The sequence below is a fragment of the Brachyistius frenatus genome, unplaced genomic scaffold (assembly GCF_029030835.1).
Source record: "Brachyistius frenatus isolate BFR_SWC_R1_liver_20210118 unplaced genomic scaffold, ASM2903083v1 Contig_21, whole genome shotgun sequence".
Taxonomy (NCBI): domain Eukaryota; kingdom Metazoa; phylum Chordata; class Actinopteri; family Embiotocidae; genus Brachyistius; species Brachyistius frenatus.
The window spans coordinates 583,496-601,268 of record NW_027210620.1 but is presented as its reverse complement, the minus strand read 5'-3'; the positions used below and the strand labels follow the sequence as shown (position 1 = coordinate 601,268).

Genomic DNA, 17,773 nt, shown 5'->3' with positions numbered 1-17,773 from the left:
ACACAATCATTTAGCTTCGCTTGAAGTGGAAAATGGAAAAAGGTTTATGTTGCCCAATTTTATTCAGCAGTGGTGGACCTGCATAACAGGAAACTCACAATCACACAAATTATGACAGCTGCACCTGCAGCACGAAGCGGAAAATGAAACTATTTAAACTCGTGTTTGCCTTTCTTGTGTTTGTGCCTGCTGCTGGCTTCCCGGACCATAAAACCACCCGCACATCACTGAACTGTTTTCAATATTTGTTGAACATTTCCAATTAAACAGAACAGTGTGTGGTCAGTTCAAGCTCAAGTCTGAATATAGAGATAAATACAACAATTTAAATAGAAGGCAACAAGCCTACAGTAGCATTGAGAAAGTCCTCACCTGTATGAAAACTAGTTGGTTAGCCACCAGTGGTCATATATTGATTAAGTTCTCATGAGTAATTTATTGGACTTCTGGTCCATAGCTGAATACACCATCTGCAGAGGCTATTTTCCTCCACTCAATCACACTCTAAGACCTTGTTTGTGTATCTCATGAAGAAAACAATAAAAGAAGAAGTTAAAAAATCTCGTTAATTTTGCTACATTTGATGAAATTGCACTATTACACTATTGTTTAGTTAGTTTTAATTTAATTAATATGATTCTATTTTATTGTATATATTGTGCATTTAAAAAAATTTTTTTACTATCTATCTATCTATCTATCTATCTATCTATCTATCTATCTATCTATCTATCTATCTATCTATCTATCTATCTATCTATCTATCTATCTATCTATCTATCTATCTATCTATCTATCTATCTATCTATCTATCTATCTATCTATCTATCTATCTATCTATCTATCTATCTATCTATCTATCTATCAAATATCTAATCAAATATTGGCTTCCCAGTCTTGTATACAGAAACCTAATAAAGCATCAGTGTACAATGAGGGAACGCAGCAGAGCATGAGACAGGTCAAGACTTACGACACATCAGAATGGGTGTAACCAGTTGTACAAGATGCACAAAACACGCCTCACAATATCTTTCCAGTTCCAGTGAACCTTTACTCTACACCACAGGAGGCAGTTAAGATGTAGATAAAACAGGTTTGCAGCCCAAAACCAATCAGCCAATCAGAAAGCAGCCCAGCAGTGTCTTCTCTCCTCGGCCATCTGTAGAGGCAGAGATAAAGGGGCGGGAGGCATCTGGAAAATAAGTGACAAATAGTCCGAGGACTTCCTCCTGGGCTCATCGCCATCCACTCTCACTGAATATGGAGGATAAGAAGAAGATATTTTCCTCTGCGCTCAGCCAGAGAGGATGAGAGAACCAATTCCGAGCTATCACCACGAGGAAAAGGGGGCAAGGTTCACCTTGACCGAACTTGGCTGGTCGGGTAACCCCAAACCTCAGCTGCAGGGAGAGAGGAAATTGGGCCGACTGCTGTGATAGCAGGCTGACAGCTCAGGATGAGAGAGCTCGGAAACGGCTGAATAGTTATGCAAATGTCGCAAGAGTCAACTGTTATTTTGACAGAACGAGTCCTTCAAGGCCGTCATGGCTTGAACTCCGCAGGAGTGTTTATTATGACGGGGGGGGGGCCTCTCGGAGCAGAGAGGTACACAAATAAAACAGTGACCTTTAGATGGACTCCGCTCGGTGATTAGCAAAACTGTGACAACAATGGCTCCGGTGAGAAAAGCTGACTAACGTTGCTTCACCAACAGCACAAGGACAAAGGCTGGCGGGGTGGAGCAGCTCTCCTGTGCGCTATTCAACCGCACGAATAACGAAACTACCAGAGAGACGTTCGCCCAGGACACAAAACATTGATGGCTGCACATTCACAGTCAGCAGGCCCTCATGCGAGAGTGTGCAAGCTCGGCAAGGCGAGTGGAAGGTGGCATTGTTTGTGTGAGCATGTGCTTGCATGTTAGTGGGGAAGGGTTTTTGTGCACGGCATTGATTGTTGTTTTGTTAGGTCAAATGTCCGCGGGGCGAGACAAACAAACATTGACGTCGAGGCGGCGAAAAGGCCGAGCCGGCGTTTTCTGGGATTCGCGGTGATTCAGGACAGTTGGCCTCGCAGTTATTAATCATGTTTGTACTGCCGAATAACAAGGGACGTGAATAATACAAAGATTTACCATCTTTCTCAGTCTTTATACAGCAAATAAACTTGGAAACACAAACATTTCTACATAACTAATCAGAAGATTGCTTAATTGAACATTTACATTACAAACTGAATGGATTCAGGTTGTTCCTTTCTGAGCTACTCTGCTCCGCCAGTTGCTCGAGTTACAGTGACCTTCTGTTCATCATGAATACGTTTAGAAAAAGGCTAATTTAGAGGTTTAATTGAAATTTAAGTAGCTATATTGTTCAATTACAGTTTAAAGCTCGGGAAAAGTCATGAAGTCAATCTTTAGCCAAGTTCATCCCCGTTTGCTTCCACTTGATTTACCCGGCTTTCTGTCACAGAAATTATTCTTTTCTACGGCGTAATAATTTCTTTGTAAGTGTACTACTCATATTTACAATATATTGAAATCAATCATAATTTAGTTTACAACCAAACAACCAAGTCGTGCATGAATTCTACCAGTCAAAACTAGCGGTGAAGGCTAATCTGCTAAGCTGGTTACCTTCAGCAGGAATTTAGCAAATATTTATTTCCATTTCCTCCGCCATGATTGAATTTACTGCCTCATTAAGTTGATATGGAATAACAAAACAAATGACCCGTTAGTTCACTCAAGTAGATGTTTTGTTTCAATTACAGGAAAAATCCGCAAGTACATTGAGCTTGAGCTTCACAGAGCCATTTCTACTGCTTTAACGTTACCTGTGACAATATTAACTACTATTGAAATGAAAATTCAACATGTTTACGGCGAAGCGCTGTTTATTTTATCAACCTCATGGCACGAATTCAGAGTCCAGCATTGACTCAGTTTCAGACCAAATATGTAGTTGCTGCTTTTTTGTTCTTTTTTTTTTTTAGCTCTGAAGGGCAGAACAGTGTGCCAGAATAAAAAGGCAGCGAGGCAGCGCAGAAACAATAGAAGAGGGCAGCACAAAGGCTGAAATTGATCCCGTGACCCTTTGATAAATCTCTGATACAGAATCCACCTACAGACTCAGCAAAGACTCCGCAGTGATGGAGAACGAGACTAAACAATACTGACGCTGGAGATTGTGGTCATCTAAAGTCTAAAAATGTATTTCTTGGTTTCAGTTGTTGTTAATCACCGTGTTGTCGAATTTGGGACGAGTGTTTGCGATGACACACCTGAAAAGAGTCGTAACCGAACACTCGTGACATTTATAACAGACTTGTTTAACTGTATGTTTATGATCCACCTGCCCTGTGCTGGTTGATACGGAGACTTCGAGAGTCCATTTGAGACACCACACACAGAGCAGCTGCAAGACGCTGACTTGTAATGGATTTTAATTTGCAAATAAAACGGAGGCAAGCTATCTTATTTGCACTTGTGAGGATTAAAAATGATCACTAATGAAGTCAGGACTCTTTTTGGAGGCTCCTTGTGTTCGGCAAAGCCTTTCAATTCAGTGAACTGGATGTTTTCTGCTTTTGCCAGCACTAAAGAAAGCCTTTAATCACCAATGACAAGGCACCCACAATTTCTGAAAGTGAGAGTATTACAGCATTTCATTTATACACTGCCATATTGGATGAATTAAGTCTCCAAATTTAATTTCCTGGATTTTTTTTTTGACTTTGTAAAAAAAAAAAAAAAAACATGTTTCAGATTTAGGGGACAACACTTTCTAGCCAAGAATTAGGAGAGTAGCTCAATACCACACTCCTAACTGTGCTATAAATATGAAGCCATCAGCACGTTAGATTACAGATTCAGGGGATAACCCAAAAAAATAGTCCCACACATTACACCCATAAAACTGCAACTTGACATTTTTTGTTACCTTGGGACTGAGCCAGTCTGTTTCCAACCTTTATGCTGAGCTAAGTTAACCACCCTGAGCCTGCAGCCTTATATTTGCAAGACAAATATGTGAGTGGTATTGATCCTCTCATCTAAGTCTCAGCGAGAAGGCAGCGTATGTATAGAGGAGAGCTCCTGCAGATAAATCTAGATTAGTGTTCACCTCTTTAAGTGTTACTTAACCTAGGGTTATTGATATTGATATAATTCAACAGTCATGGGCTCTTCTGCAGCCCGGACGAGCAGCTTTTGGTTTCTACTTTAACATGAAAGTATCACATCAAGTCAATTAAAAAAATATTGCTATTAATCAGAACTGACATTTAAATGCCTCTTGCAAAATATCCCATCTTCAATCTTCACATTTCTCCCCACTTGGCACCTCATCAGGTCAAGACAGACTCATCAAGTGAGCACACACACAGTTTAAACCGGATCGACTGTATTAATGTTAATACATAAAGTCCATCAAGGAGACCATGCTGGCACCATTCAAAGTCACCAGTTGGAGTCCCGGCTGGTCACACTTGTGCTCTGCATCATCCCCCAGCTCTCTATCCCCATGTTGCCTGTCTATCTGTATCTCTCAGTCCGCTTTCGAAATGAACCCGTAAAAGTCCATCGTTTTTCTGCTTCAGAGCTCCTGTAGTCAGCACCATTAGCACCACGGGGCTATTTGTACAATGGGTTGGAGAAGGACAGCTTGGCATCTCTCCACTTCGAACCCTGCTTTGGACGAATACACACAAAGAGACATACATCACGTCACTGACTTCTATACAGATAATTAGAGTAAAGGCCAAAAGCCTGAGTACAGAGGCTTTACCTCCACCTCCCTCCTCCAGGGGTAGACGCTAATGGCAATCCCAGGACCATCACTCCTCCTGGGGTTAACGCCGGGACAACCACCTGGTCTTCCATCCGGGGAGGGGAGCTGAGCGGAAAGACAATCATGTACATGGGTTTTTAAATTAGATGAGCCTTAATGTGTGAGAGCGCATGAAATGCAGGTGCAATTAAAATCAAATTGACCCGTTGTGCATCCATAATTACACCTCTAACCTTCATAAAACATATCATCTACCAGTGTCGGACTAATCACCACAGCTCTTTAAAACAAGTGTTGAAGCGGAGGTGTCTGAGTCGTGGAGATACAAGTTCACACCTACACCTCCGTATTTATAGCTGCATCCTCGGGGACAGCCACATAAAAGCAAACATGCAGAGACATGCCAATACAGATATAGAACAGACTGAAATACATTTAAATGCCACGTGTGTGTGTGTGTGTGTGTGTGTGTGTGTGTGTGTGTGTGTGTGTGTGTGTGTGTGTGTGTGTGTGTGTGTGTGTGTGTGTGTGTGTGTGTGTGTGTGTGTGTGTGTGTGTGTGTGTGTGTGTGTGTGTGTGTGTGTGTGTTATATCACTGCGGCATAAGCTGTTTCCAACTATTAGCATTAATACATGCAGTAATTCTGTTATAATCTTTAATGAAAGATCATGAGTCTGCAATTCGTCAGTACAACACACTCACACACTCACACACACACACACACACACACACACACACACACACACACACACACACACACACACACACACACACACACACACACACACACACACACACACACGCACACACTAATCTCCATCATCAGAGTCATGGCAGTTGTGGCTCTCAACATCCCTCTCACTTGTATTTTTGATTACACGCTTATGCAGATAAAAATGTGTGCGTGTGTTTGTGCTTAGACATACATCTCACTCATTTTGTCATTTCCCCCCCCCCCCACACACACACACACACACACACACACACACACACACACACACACACACACACATCACACACACACACGCTCTCTCTCTCTCTCTCTCTCTCTCTCTCTCTCTCTCTCTCTCTCTCTCTCTCTCTCTCTCTCTCTCTCTCTCTCTCTCTCTCTCTCTCTCTCTCTCTCTCTCTCTGTGTGACAGCAGGAATAACAGTGGAGATTAAAAGTGCAGGAAACAAAGCCCACAGTGGGAGGACGATAACAGCAGCACCTGAGTGCTGTAATAAAGCCCAGAGTAGTGGAAGCCACCCAGTCTCACAGGTCTCTCATCATGTAGCCTTTCTGTTCAGACTGCATGAGAAAAACTGTTGATTAACCTGCTTATTTCATGCGCTGAAGTTCATGCTGCTGCATTTGATCAGATTACGTGGCTGCACAGAAGACTACAGTGTGTATATATGGAGAAAAACTAATTTACAGAGGCGCTCATGAACTGCAAAATCAATAATTCTAAATCAGAAATCTAATTTAGCGGAGAGGCTCGGCGATCACCTTCTGACCTCCTCTAATGTTAAATCCACTTATTGAATAAATGTGGGTTGAATGGAAGAAAAATGATTCCTGTCCTGCTGAGCAGCCTAATGTTACTCAAAATTAATTCGCCGATGATTGATAGGACATTTCTGTGCTCTGACCTCTGCTCTCCAGTCTGGGTTACGCATCACCCCGAAGTCCATCGGGCTGGGCTTTCTGTGGAGCCAGAAAACGCACTCATCATCACCTTCATCATGTATATCGGGATAAGCAGGATCAGTAGGGACATTATTATTGTTGTTCGAACTCACATTAAGAAGCATATTTTCTTGTACAAAGCCAGGAAACAGACAGCGAATCCGGCTACGAGCAGCAGCAACCCGATGCCGATGCCGACGTACACGGCATCTAAACAAGAGGGAGACATTTAATTCTCCCTTGAAGATTAACAAGGATACAGTAATTAAACCCAAGTGAGGCAGTTTAAAAGAGGCGAGCTCTCTTTACTACCCAGCTGTGTGTCCTCTGGTTTGGGTGACGAGGTGGAGAGGGACGGTTTCTCCCTCACATGGCAACGGTTTCCTGTCCAACCCGGGGAACACCTGCGATCAGACACAAAGACACGGAGCAAAGAAGTGAAGTGAATGCTGGGACCACAGATCAATCAAAACATGTTTGCACAGTGCCTTTCAAGTGCAAAATGGTTTACAAGGCGACGAACAAACTCTATTACAGTACACATCTGGTGATGTTCTGTTTTTCATTTTGTCAATGAATCCCAGAAACAAAACAAAACAATGAAGTAACAAGCAAATCTGGTCTTACTCCTGTGTGTCGTTTTGAGATCAACCGTTTTCCCAAAACGAACAACACACTCCAGTTTATTCTGAGTCAGTCTTACAGAGACGTCCTGTTTCCTGAAATACCCACAAGAGCAACAAATGTGTGTTAATCCACATCTGAAAATAGTCCCTGAAAAATGCACTATTTACTCCAGTTTGAGAAAGGCCTTCACAGCAGACATTTTTACCCAGCTGGTTAGGATATTACTGAGCCTTTGAACCACAACAATAAACTATATTTGTGACTCCATTATTTCAGGAAGAGGAAATTAACTACTCCCTTTAATGGGATTTGTTGAGAGAAATAAATAAATAAATAACATAAAAGTGAAACAAAATCGCAAAATAAAACAAAGAAAGTGGCCATTAGTGCACAATCTCTGTCAAACTTGTGCACATACCGAGATTATCTCGACACATGGTGCAAGATTTATCTGCTGGACATCGAGCATGGAAACAAAGACTAATTGCAAATAGTTTTGCCGGTCTGGTGAGCTGCGTCTCAGGGAAAGAAGCTAAGATCCTCTTCTTCCAAGCGGAGACTCTGCTCCAAGTCAACATCTGTTCAGTATCAGCTTGATTTCTGAACATTGACCTTCTAACGCAAAACACACAACTCTCAGCGATGCCAGACTGTGTCATTATCATTCAGAGGGGAGAGGAGGTCAGCGTGCATATTGTGTGACAGTCTAGCCGTGGCAGTGGGCTGTTCCTGGCCTGGTTCCCCGGTGGATCCCACTCAGCAGAGTGGAGGAACGTGATGCAAATACTGAGGCAGAGGTGTCCTCCCACTGCTGGCCTCTGGTCCTGCTGCAGCTGTTATCAATGCTGGGACGGCTACAGGAGCGCCATACCACACTGAGCAGTGAATTGGCGGTGCTAAAGTCCTGTTACATAATGAGAGGAAGCAGTGGTGGCGGCGCTGCATTGGGGAATGTTGGACACGGGGATGAATAGGAAGGGGAATCGAAACACGAGGAGGCTGACGGAGGGATTGAGAGGCTGCATTTCAGTGACAGCAACAGACCAAAGTAATTTCTTTTTACGTGTTTTCATAATCAAAAGAAGAAAAAAAAAAAGCCCTTGGGGAAATATAAGAAATGGTCTTCTTCCTCTCTGCTGGCTGGACGGCCATGTTGATGTCTGTGTTTGATTGACAGCAGCTGGCAGGCTGAGCTCTGGCAGGGAAACGAGAGACTAAGTAAACAAATGTGCAGTGCTGCCCACATGTCACGGGCACACAGCCTGTTGGTGGAACTGAAAATCTAAGACCACACCAGCATCTAACAAGTCTGAAAAAATACTATTTATGCAAGTACACATATTCTCAATGTGATATCCAGCATGCAAACTGACATCTGGCAGCTTGTTTGATAGGATAAAGCGAAGGAGAAAGACGTGTTCATGTTTGTAAGTTAAATAAGAAAAAGACTTTCTCAGTAAAGCTAATGTGGGTTGTTTTTCAAAGTCTGCAACTCTCGTGTTGTGTAACAGGATGACCATCTGCCTGTGATAGAAAGATGATGTTACATCTTCATGCTTAAAAGGTTTAAAATTAAGTGACTTGATCGGCTCTGTGGAAACAAGTTCGCCATCTATGTAGACAGAAAATGAATAAATATAATAATATGGTTTCTCGTTTTTATCGGAGAACACAGATCAAGGGATTTAGAGAAAAGATGCGTTTGATGTCGCCGAGAAAAAACAAACAAATTAATTTAAATTTGACATTAAAAGTATTGCATTATCAACAATGTGACGCTGATTGCATTGTTGGTGCATTGTGCAGTCACTTATGTGACTTTAGAGAACATCTATTTCACCTGCTGCACAATTCACATCCATTGTTTTGTGGTAGAATTGAACTTTCTGACACGAGAGCGGAGAAATGTGAATCTCTGAGCAGATTCATTGGTGACGTTAGCAGATCTAGTAGCAAGTCTCATAATTACATTCTTAGTTTTATAATGAAATATCTCCTTGCAGACATTCCAACCTGCCGATGCAGACAACTAGATTCATGAGATTAATAAAAAAAATAATTAAAAAAACACTCCAACAGAGTGAGCGTGGTGTCCGTCTCGGATGAGGACAGCGGGATGCCAGCAGGTTAGGCTGATGAGTTTTCTATGGTCTACTCACTATGGGCATTAATAGTGGAGACCATGTTTAAATATTGACCAGGAGAATCCATCTGAGATTCCCAGGAAACACTGTGCTGGTGGATAAATGAAGGCAGAACCACCACTGTTTAATCCGCGGGGGATAAGCAGATTCCCACACGCTTCACGGAGCGTGTCTTTTCCAAGGAAAGAAACAAGACTGATGGGATTTCCATGTTTTAAATCTCACAAAGACAGATAAAAGGATGGGAGGGGGAGTGAGAAGAACAGACATGATACTTATCTTTGTTTGTGCATGTGACTGTGTGTGTAGTTGCGTGCATTGGTCCGCTTGTGAATGTGTATTTGTGCATGTCTGGGTGAGATTCGACTTGCATGCAAACGGGGCCGTGTCTCTCCACACGGCATGGGCCGTGATCCAGGCAATACAGCGGAGGGCAATCTGCGAGTGAAGCAGAAGAAATGAACCATCACAACATATATAAAACATAGAAGAATAAACCTGTGAATTATGTTGCCGTGAGAGACGGTGCATTGTTGAGCTTCATCCATTAACCTCAACATGTGCAGTGCTGTGTGAGGGTTTTAGGCACTACAAGTAAAATGAGGATGCTTTGAAAATAATGGCATGCATTGTATTTAATTTTTCATTAATGTCATGCAAAGTGGAGTATTCTTTTGTCTTTACAGCAGCACCATTTCTCAGAGGTACACTTGTGTCTGTTTTTCAAGGTACGTGGCAGCTACATTGTTCCAAACATAGTGGAGAACGTGCCACAGTTCTTCTGTGGATTCAATCAGTCTCAGTGTCTCTTTATAAAGTCCCAGACTGACTCCAAGATGTTGAGATCTTCTTCCTGTCACTGGAGATAGCTTCTTTTTAGGACTCTCGCTGTATGTCGAGACTCGCTGTCGCTCACAGTACGACACGATGGATAAGGATGTATATATGTAAAATGCCGACCACCTTTTCACAGTACTGTACATTAAAGCCCCTTAGTAGGTATTTTTTCCTCCACCTAATACATGTGATGTATGCGTTCTTGCCTCCACAGGTTGGTGGAGGGTTATCAGGGTTCCCTGTTAAATAATCGTCATGCTTGAAACACCATTATGAATCCCCGAAGTCCCGCTAGGCCCTTGATAAAGTGACTTTGGCTTGGCTGGGAACTTGGCTAAATGGGGACGGGGGTTGGTTGATCTTATTTCTGAAAATGCAGGAAAAGCAGAGGTGTTAATGGATCGCGTTTTGGCAGCTCGCAGCAATCTTTAAGGTGTGCTGTGAAGAGTAAACAGCCAGACTTCAGAGTGCCCTGAGAGTCCCTGCTTAGGCTGGAAATGGGCAGATATGAGTGAAGGTTTGGCAGCACTTGAGTCAAAACCGGCTGGTGACTCATGAGAGTGATGTATAAAGAAAACAACAAAGATGTGTTCCATTCGATGTAAAATCTACATGTTTACAAAAACACATTTCTGTAAACAAACAGTTGAAAGAAAAACAGCGTGTCATTCAAACTGAAGGATTCGTTAACTGAGATGTGACATCACAATGATTGACATTAAACGCTTTCAAAAAAAAAAAAAACCTGACTGAAAACATGCAGTCAGAGACTTAATGAAGAAGGATATAAACAGATTGACTTGACAATAAAATGGCAGAGGAAGAAGTCAGTATAACTGACAAAAACAAAATCTGAAAATGGACTGTAGTTGTTGGCAGAGAGGGAAAGGCAGGTAGGTAGAAGCATGTTACCATGGCAGCTGGACTCATCTGAGTGGAAAGGCAGACAGTCAACAGAGCGGTCGCAGCGCTTCTGAAGCGGGATACAAGCAGGAAAACTTTCACACACCAGTTCTCCCAGGTCACACTGCAGCAGCGCTGGTGGAAAAAAAAAATGGGGACAGATTAAGAGGGTTGAATTCACACATAACAATGAGCTTTTATACTTTCATCCTAATCTGTAGGAGAATCTGTGTTCTTTAATTTCCTTCCTGCACATTACTCGGGTCATGCTTTTCAGGGAGACGTTGTGCTAGTTGTTGCATGAACATTCAAACAGTTACTTTCAGAAAAACGACTGCCTTTTTAGAAAAATCTTTCTTCTATCAGACATAAAATTGCTGCTTTTCACGACGGACACAGTAAGATCAATTTCACTTAAGCAGATTTTAAAACAACAAATGCTGACCAAAGTAAAAATGAATGTAACAAACAAAATAAAAGCAATTGAGGAGTCCAAATAACCACTGATATTTAAGAGCAGATGTAAAAAAAAAATAATAATAATAATAATTAAAAAAAAGGGCAAACAGTCGACAAGGACAGAAACAAAAGGTGAAACGTGGTTCTGGAGAAAATTTGGACCGGCTGGTTTACAATTCAAGGACACGGCTGGTTTACAATTCAAGGACACAGACCGGCAAGCTTCAAAGTCACTAATGCAGATACACTTTAAAGTCTGAGATTACTGCCTCCACCCCAATACAATAGGTGAATGAGATTTCATTTGTGGAGATCAAAAAAATATTAAAAAAAACTCTGTTTTAAAAAAAACCAAACAAAAGCAAGAACTCCTTCCAAGAACAGTTTCGCTGTTGTTGCTTTGGATAATCAACTTAACATGATGTCAACAGTTTTTATAGGGACTACTTCTTCAGTGGAAAATAGTTCCAGTAAAAGCAGTTCACAGAGAGGTCTGTGGATTATTCTAAAGTAACCATTATGTTTTTTGGAAAGAGATGATGGTGTTGAATTTTGAAAGTATTTAGCTCGGTCACCAGCATGCTTGAAGGGAATTTAGAAGAAGCTTCTCCAGACGACACTGCCTGTACTGTTTCTGATGGAGGATTACATACTTGTAAGTAAGTACTGTATTTTCTTTAAATAGGTTTATAAAGGGGAAAACCTTTAAAGTGTTTGTTCTTTTCCCAAAACACTTAACCAGTCAAATATCCTTAATGACAAAAACACAGTAACGTACGGCAGCTGTACTCATCCTCTCCAACGGGGCAGTCCGGGACTCCGTCGCAGCGCAGTATCGAGGGGAGGCAGCTGTTGTTCGAACACTGAAAGTACCCAGCAGGACAGCGGCCTTGAGGAGGAAAAGTTCCAGGTACCGAAGTGGGACATTGCTCTTCATCGGAGCGATCGGCACAGTCGAGGTCGTCGTCACACCTCCAGCTCTCTGGGATGCACTGAAAGGAGTAGGCGCACTGGAACTGGTCCACGCTACAGGTCAGAGGCTGAGGAGTTACTGGTCCTGAGAATAATACACATAATAATAACGCATAATTACACATGCACACAGAAAGCACAGCACACCTTAAATCCCCTTTCATTGATTTTGAGTTCACACACAGTAAACGTCCTCCACTGAGAAATCTCAGAGGATTGTCTGAAGACATTGTGCACGGAGAAAAAAAAATGGAGAAGCATGCTGATGGTCATTTGGCTGCAGTTGAAGGAGCAGTTCAGGGATGAAGTGAGAACGGAGGAGTCGGGGTGAGTGAAAGACACAATATAAACGTAGTTGCTTTTCCTCCCCATTGCCCTCTGTGCTGTCCCTCCGCGCTGACCCAGTCTCCACAGTGAATTTATATGGACCTACAGGGCAACAGGCTCCATTAAGTCACTACACTCTCCCCCAAGGGTCCAAACAATGTATATGGAAACTGAGCAGACGAGCGCGGACGTTAGAGGACGGAAAATGTTGGGGGGGGGGGAAGAGGAAACGGGAGAAGGTGAAAACGGGAGGAATCCAAATGAAAAATGATGACAGTGCTGGAAGGAGAGAAAATGAGGGAAAAACCAAAAAAAAACAAATGGAAATGCAACGTAGGGAGAAAAAAAACTTGAATGTCTTCACCTCCAACTGCACACTCCGCGGTGTAAGAGATGTCATCCAGGGCGATGTCTGTCCACATGTCTCCACCCACCTCCGCCTGGAAGGTCACTCTGAACGGTGCCGGCCTGGACAGGATGACAGTAGCGTATGTCCACTGGTTGCCGTGGTTTCCTGTAGTCGCCCACATCAACAGAGGGGCACCGCTGGGACTGACGGTATAGACCTGGTGAGTTTAGGTGACATGAAGTGACATTTCCATTTGATTTGATTCTAAATTAGTGTGAATAAGGTCTAAATTAGGTCATTGCTTGTTTTAGAATTTACACAACTTTCTCATTTAATATATTGTTCCTATTTTTAAACATTTTGGATGGTTTCAGGTAAAAGCTTAATATAAATTGTGCCTGAATTTTAGTTCCTTTAATTCATATTAAAGAGCTGTCATAATATAAAATAAAGTCTTTTCACAGTGCAGCAATTGGCATTTTTATTTTAGTTTATATCCCACTTCAGTTACATTACAGAAAGCCTCATCTATGTCTACATGTGGAGAACACTTCCTGTCTAATTAGGTTTTGTTTTTTTTAGCATTTGTTTATTGTTTGCTGTTTTGAAATTAACCCAGCTAACAAAGAGACCTAAAAAAGACATGAAAAGACAGATAAAATAATCACGTTTGTGAGGTGACATGCTTTGATGGATTATTTGCTGTCAGGGAGACTTTGATTCCTTCCTGTGGGTATCAGGTGATTGACAGTGAGCAGAGTGTAATGTAGTGATAGGCGGAGTAAAATGGGACGGAAATTTCTGACAAAACCAAACTAAGCCCTCAGGTTGACTGTGATGGATCATCTGACGGCAAACGACAGTTAAAAACATCTTATGAAGCTCGACGGCTGACGAAAGCCTGAAGAACAAAAAGACTTTGAATCACTTATGAAAATGTGTCTTAGCTCACCTTCAGTGTTCCCATCCTGTCAGAGCCGTGCATGAAGAACCAGAAGCGCAGGTGACACAGGCCGACACTGGCAGGAAATGAAGTCCTGGTTGTCACCTTGGCAACGTCGCCCTCCCTCCGAGTGGCAGAGTGTATGTACAGGAAGTTCCCTCCACCACCTTCGCAGATTAATGCAGAACAGAAGACTTCACATTTGTCGTGCATTTATGTAAGTTACGAGTAATATTTCAGTTCGATGAATGATGAAGCAATATAACAAAATACACAGCTAAGCCCCGCTCAACCGTCCAATTTCAGCTTCACTGCAGGGAAGAAATCCAATAACTTTCTTCTGTTGCTTCCAATGGACATGATATTTGGACAGCGGAAGGCTGTTGTGAAATGTTGTAGCCTGCAGCCAAAAGCTGCAGAGAGCTTCTTCGGCTTGGCTAGGCGTGGAGATGAGACGGCCTCTGTGTGCTGCCAGAACAAAGTGGGAGTTTTCCACATGAGTTAAGCAGGATTTGAGGCCATCACAATACACAGTGCACAGTAAACCCTTCTCCCACCCACCACACTGGATTCTTCCTCTTTGCCTCAAAACACACAAATCAAAACAGAGTCTGCTGCCCTCATTCAGATAAAGCTTGTTTACCGAGAGCAGCTGCGTGCACACATGTTGCTCCGTCAGTCTGATGTTAACATCATCTGATAAGTGATCTCTTTCGGAGTCGTGCTTTGTCCTCGCGTGGTACAGATAGTGAGCTTTATCGACCCGCTGTGTAGTGACATCATAAGTCCAACCGGCTCTTGATGTCCAGATTCGTCTCTCCGATCAATAAGCTCAACTGGCCAATCAGGAGTGGCTACGGACTCGGTAACCCACTGACAGATACGAGGAGGAGTTACAGCTGCGTCTCAGAGAGGGACTGTTGGTTCACCGGGTGCACTGGCACCCAGGAAAAAACACGGCTCTGTTCCCGAGTTTATGGTCAATCTCCCAAGTATGTGTGGAAGACGTGATGATGGAGACACAATGCAGTGTCTAGTAAAGAAAAAAAAAAAAAAAAAGGTCTGAAAACACCTTAAAATTAACTTCACAATCTCTCTGGGTCAAAGGTCATATACGTTGACATAAAGCGGAAAAAAAAAAATCCTCAAATTTCACAAACCAGAAAGCACCATGTCCTTGATAAATGATTAGGCAATTATTACAATTGTTGCCAATTAATTTCCTGGCAATAAAGTAATTGATTAATTAACTTATCGTTCTCACTAGAAACAGATTTGGCACCATCCCCTCAATGACTCCTGCTATACAAAACTGTAATTACATTTCTCGTTATTTTCCATGCCGCTCTGCTTTGCTTATCAAAGTCGTCTTCTCAATATTAACAACCAATTTTCAAGCAGCCTCAACAAACAGAAGAAATACTGGCAGCCGACGTAATACAGAGTAATTAATGAATGTGAATTACAGGCACATGAAAATGAAGATTTGCATTGACTTGTGTAGATGAGGGGAAAGTGTAACCTTTGGGTCGTTCATTTTCAGTTTAAGAGTAGGGAAAAAAAAAAGTTCTGCGGAGCAGCATTGCTGTACACAAGATAAACAACAAGTCCAACGCTGTTAAGCTCAGTTTGACTGGACTGCCATTGATCAGGATGTATTATTAACCCTGCCTTCACGTGCCTGTCGGAAGCTCCTATTTCCCAGCTGTCAGCTTGTAATTACAAAGGCACTGCACTGAGCTGCCTGAAGACACGGAGGGAGTCAGGAGGACGCAGAAGCTGTTTGTTCTTAATTTTGAGAAACAGTTTCTTTTGACAGCATTAATATTTCACAAATTTAAAAAAAAAAATACATTTAAAAAAAGAGAGCAAACACAAGCAGGGGAGTTGACAACATAAACAAAACACTTTACAGCTGTGTGTATCAGTTCATTCTGCTTGAAGAGGTCAGAGGTCAGTAAAATTTTTAAGCATCGTGACTGTCTCAAAGATTGTTGCATAGATTGTGTTCACTGGCAGTTTTTTTTCTTCCAGTAAGGGGAATGATATGATCAGACAGAAGTCAGACGCTAATGCTTCAAGTCACTGCATACTTTTCTATATTTACCCAAGACGACGGTGCTTCCTGTACATCAAGCAAGCGCTTTCAGTGCCTAATCATAATCATGAACAAGTTTAATGATGATGTCATTCCTACAAGTGGATACTGTATAGAAAACGGGATTGTTTTGCAGACACATTTAAAATAAATATTTTGCGATCTGGTCAATATGTTCAGTATAACTGTTTTCACATTACTTTGACAATTCTGTCAAAAAAATGTTTGTTGTTGCAAATGAGCAGCATGAAATGAATGAATTCATGTTTTAGTAAATGCCCAAAAACTATACAGTTTATGTTCCCATTCAAGTGGCAAGAAAGAAGAAGTTATGACTCGTGTCTGCTAGAAGCAACAGAGGAAATCGGAGGGCGTTATCGTAGTGAAACCGTCGATATAATGATAAAGTCGTAAAGAGCGGTTGGAGGGGTTAAGAAACAAAAACACAAAATAATCTGCTAATTTGAGGAATGTTCTAATTGCAAGAAAGAAAATATGCTAACAGGGTTTACCATTAAGGTCCAACCTCAGAGCTAGAAAACCAGTCTCAGGTTTAAGTCTGTGTAGACTCTCATCAGCAATGCACTATAAAATGTTAAAGTGAAAGATTCTTAAAATTAAATTATCTTGCATCAATCAAACTTGATTTTTGTACAACTAACTAAATATTTTCCAAAGAAAAATGAAGACCATTTACTTTTTAACGACCTAACAATTAGGCCCTTGACTAGATTATTTATTTTGACTATGAAAAGATACTATTTCATAATCCTGAGATTTTTGCAATGCAGTTTCAAACCAAGAGGCAGCATTTGAACTGCGACCACAATCACTCCAACAAGTAGTTCTTGTAACCATGGAGATGAAGGTACCCTAAAGTTAAAGAAAACCAATCATTGTAACCCAAACAATGAATGACAAATGATGCGTCCTGTTCGGAGGAGCGTCCGATCAGAAGATGCTGATATTGTCGATCAGGAGTTCAGTGACAAAAGATGCATTTTATAATTTAATCTGGAGGATTTGTTGTTTATAAACATATTTTCTAGAAGACAGTAAAGCAGACGCAGACCTGGACTGTGGTCCGTGTGAGGTCCAGCTCCTGGTGTCTCCGTCTTGCGACCGCTCCTCCAATCAAAGTCATCGTCAGTGTCTTGAGAAAGCTGGCAGCTCTTCTCCCACTGGTATTTATCCATGTTGAAATTACAAGCACCTGGCGAGGTAATTACGTGGTCTGCACAAGAGAGAGATGGAAGGGAAGAGTGAGAGGTCTGGATTGGAAGTTGTTTTTTCTGCTCTGCCTTTTTTCTCATTTCTGCTCACCGCAGTCCATCTCATCTGATTCATCAGCACAGTCGGCCTTGTTGTCGCACACCAGGTGGGACTCGATGCAGTGGCCGCTGTCGCACACAAAGTCTGTGACTGCAGGACAACCAACTGTCTCCACAGCTCCTAAAACAAAGACAAACAACTGTGAATCGTGTGTTTCTTCTTCATCAGATAATCTTATTTAGTTAGGAGTTTCGCACTCAGGCAGGACCCGTGTCCTCTTTTCCACTCAGATTATTCAAGCATTAGAGGAAATGCTACGCTGAAAAAGTGTGTCGAATTAAAACCCAGCCTCTGCTCCGAAGGACACCAGCAGCGG

At 42.0% G+C, this 17,773-nt stretch overlaps 1 protein-coding gene across 1 annotated transcript in view; it reads right to left on the bottom strand.

The window, feature by feature from the left end:
* Window positions 1–4,143: 4,143 nt before the first annotated feature.
* The window catches only part of malrd1 (MAM and LDL receptor class A domain containing 1), a 51,517-nt gene continuing 37,887 nt past the window's right edge, over window positions 4,144–17,773 (bottom strand). Inside the window, exons 22-33 of the mRNA XM_069696300.1 lie at window positions 17,449–17,577; window positions 17,198–17,359; window positions 14,037–14,194; window positions 13,100–13,301; window positions 12,215–12,493; window positions 10,987–11,112; window positions 9,609–9,675; window positions 6,779–6,870; window positions 6,580–6,676; window positions 6,430–6,484; window positions 4,791–4,898; window positions 4,144–4,693 (exon numbers count right to left, since the gene is read on the bottom strand). Of these exons, the coding sequence (XP_069552401.1) occupies window positions 4,637–4,693; window positions 4,791–4,898; window positions 6,430–6,484; window positions 6,580–6,676; window positions 6,779–6,870; window positions 9,609–9,675; window positions 10,987–11,112; window positions 12,215–12,493; window positions 13,100–13,301; window positions 14,037–14,194; window positions 17,198–17,359; window positions 17,449–17,577 (1,532 nt within the window). The 3' untranslated portion in view covers window positions 4,144–4,636. The remainder of the gene's footprint in view (window positions 4,694–4,790; window positions 4,899–6,429; window positions 6,485–6,579; window positions 6,677–6,778; window positions 6,871–9,608; window positions 9,676–10,986; window positions 11,113–12,214; window positions 12,494–13,099; window positions 13,302–14,036; window positions 14,195–17,197; window positions 17,360–17,448; window positions 17,578–17,773) is intronic.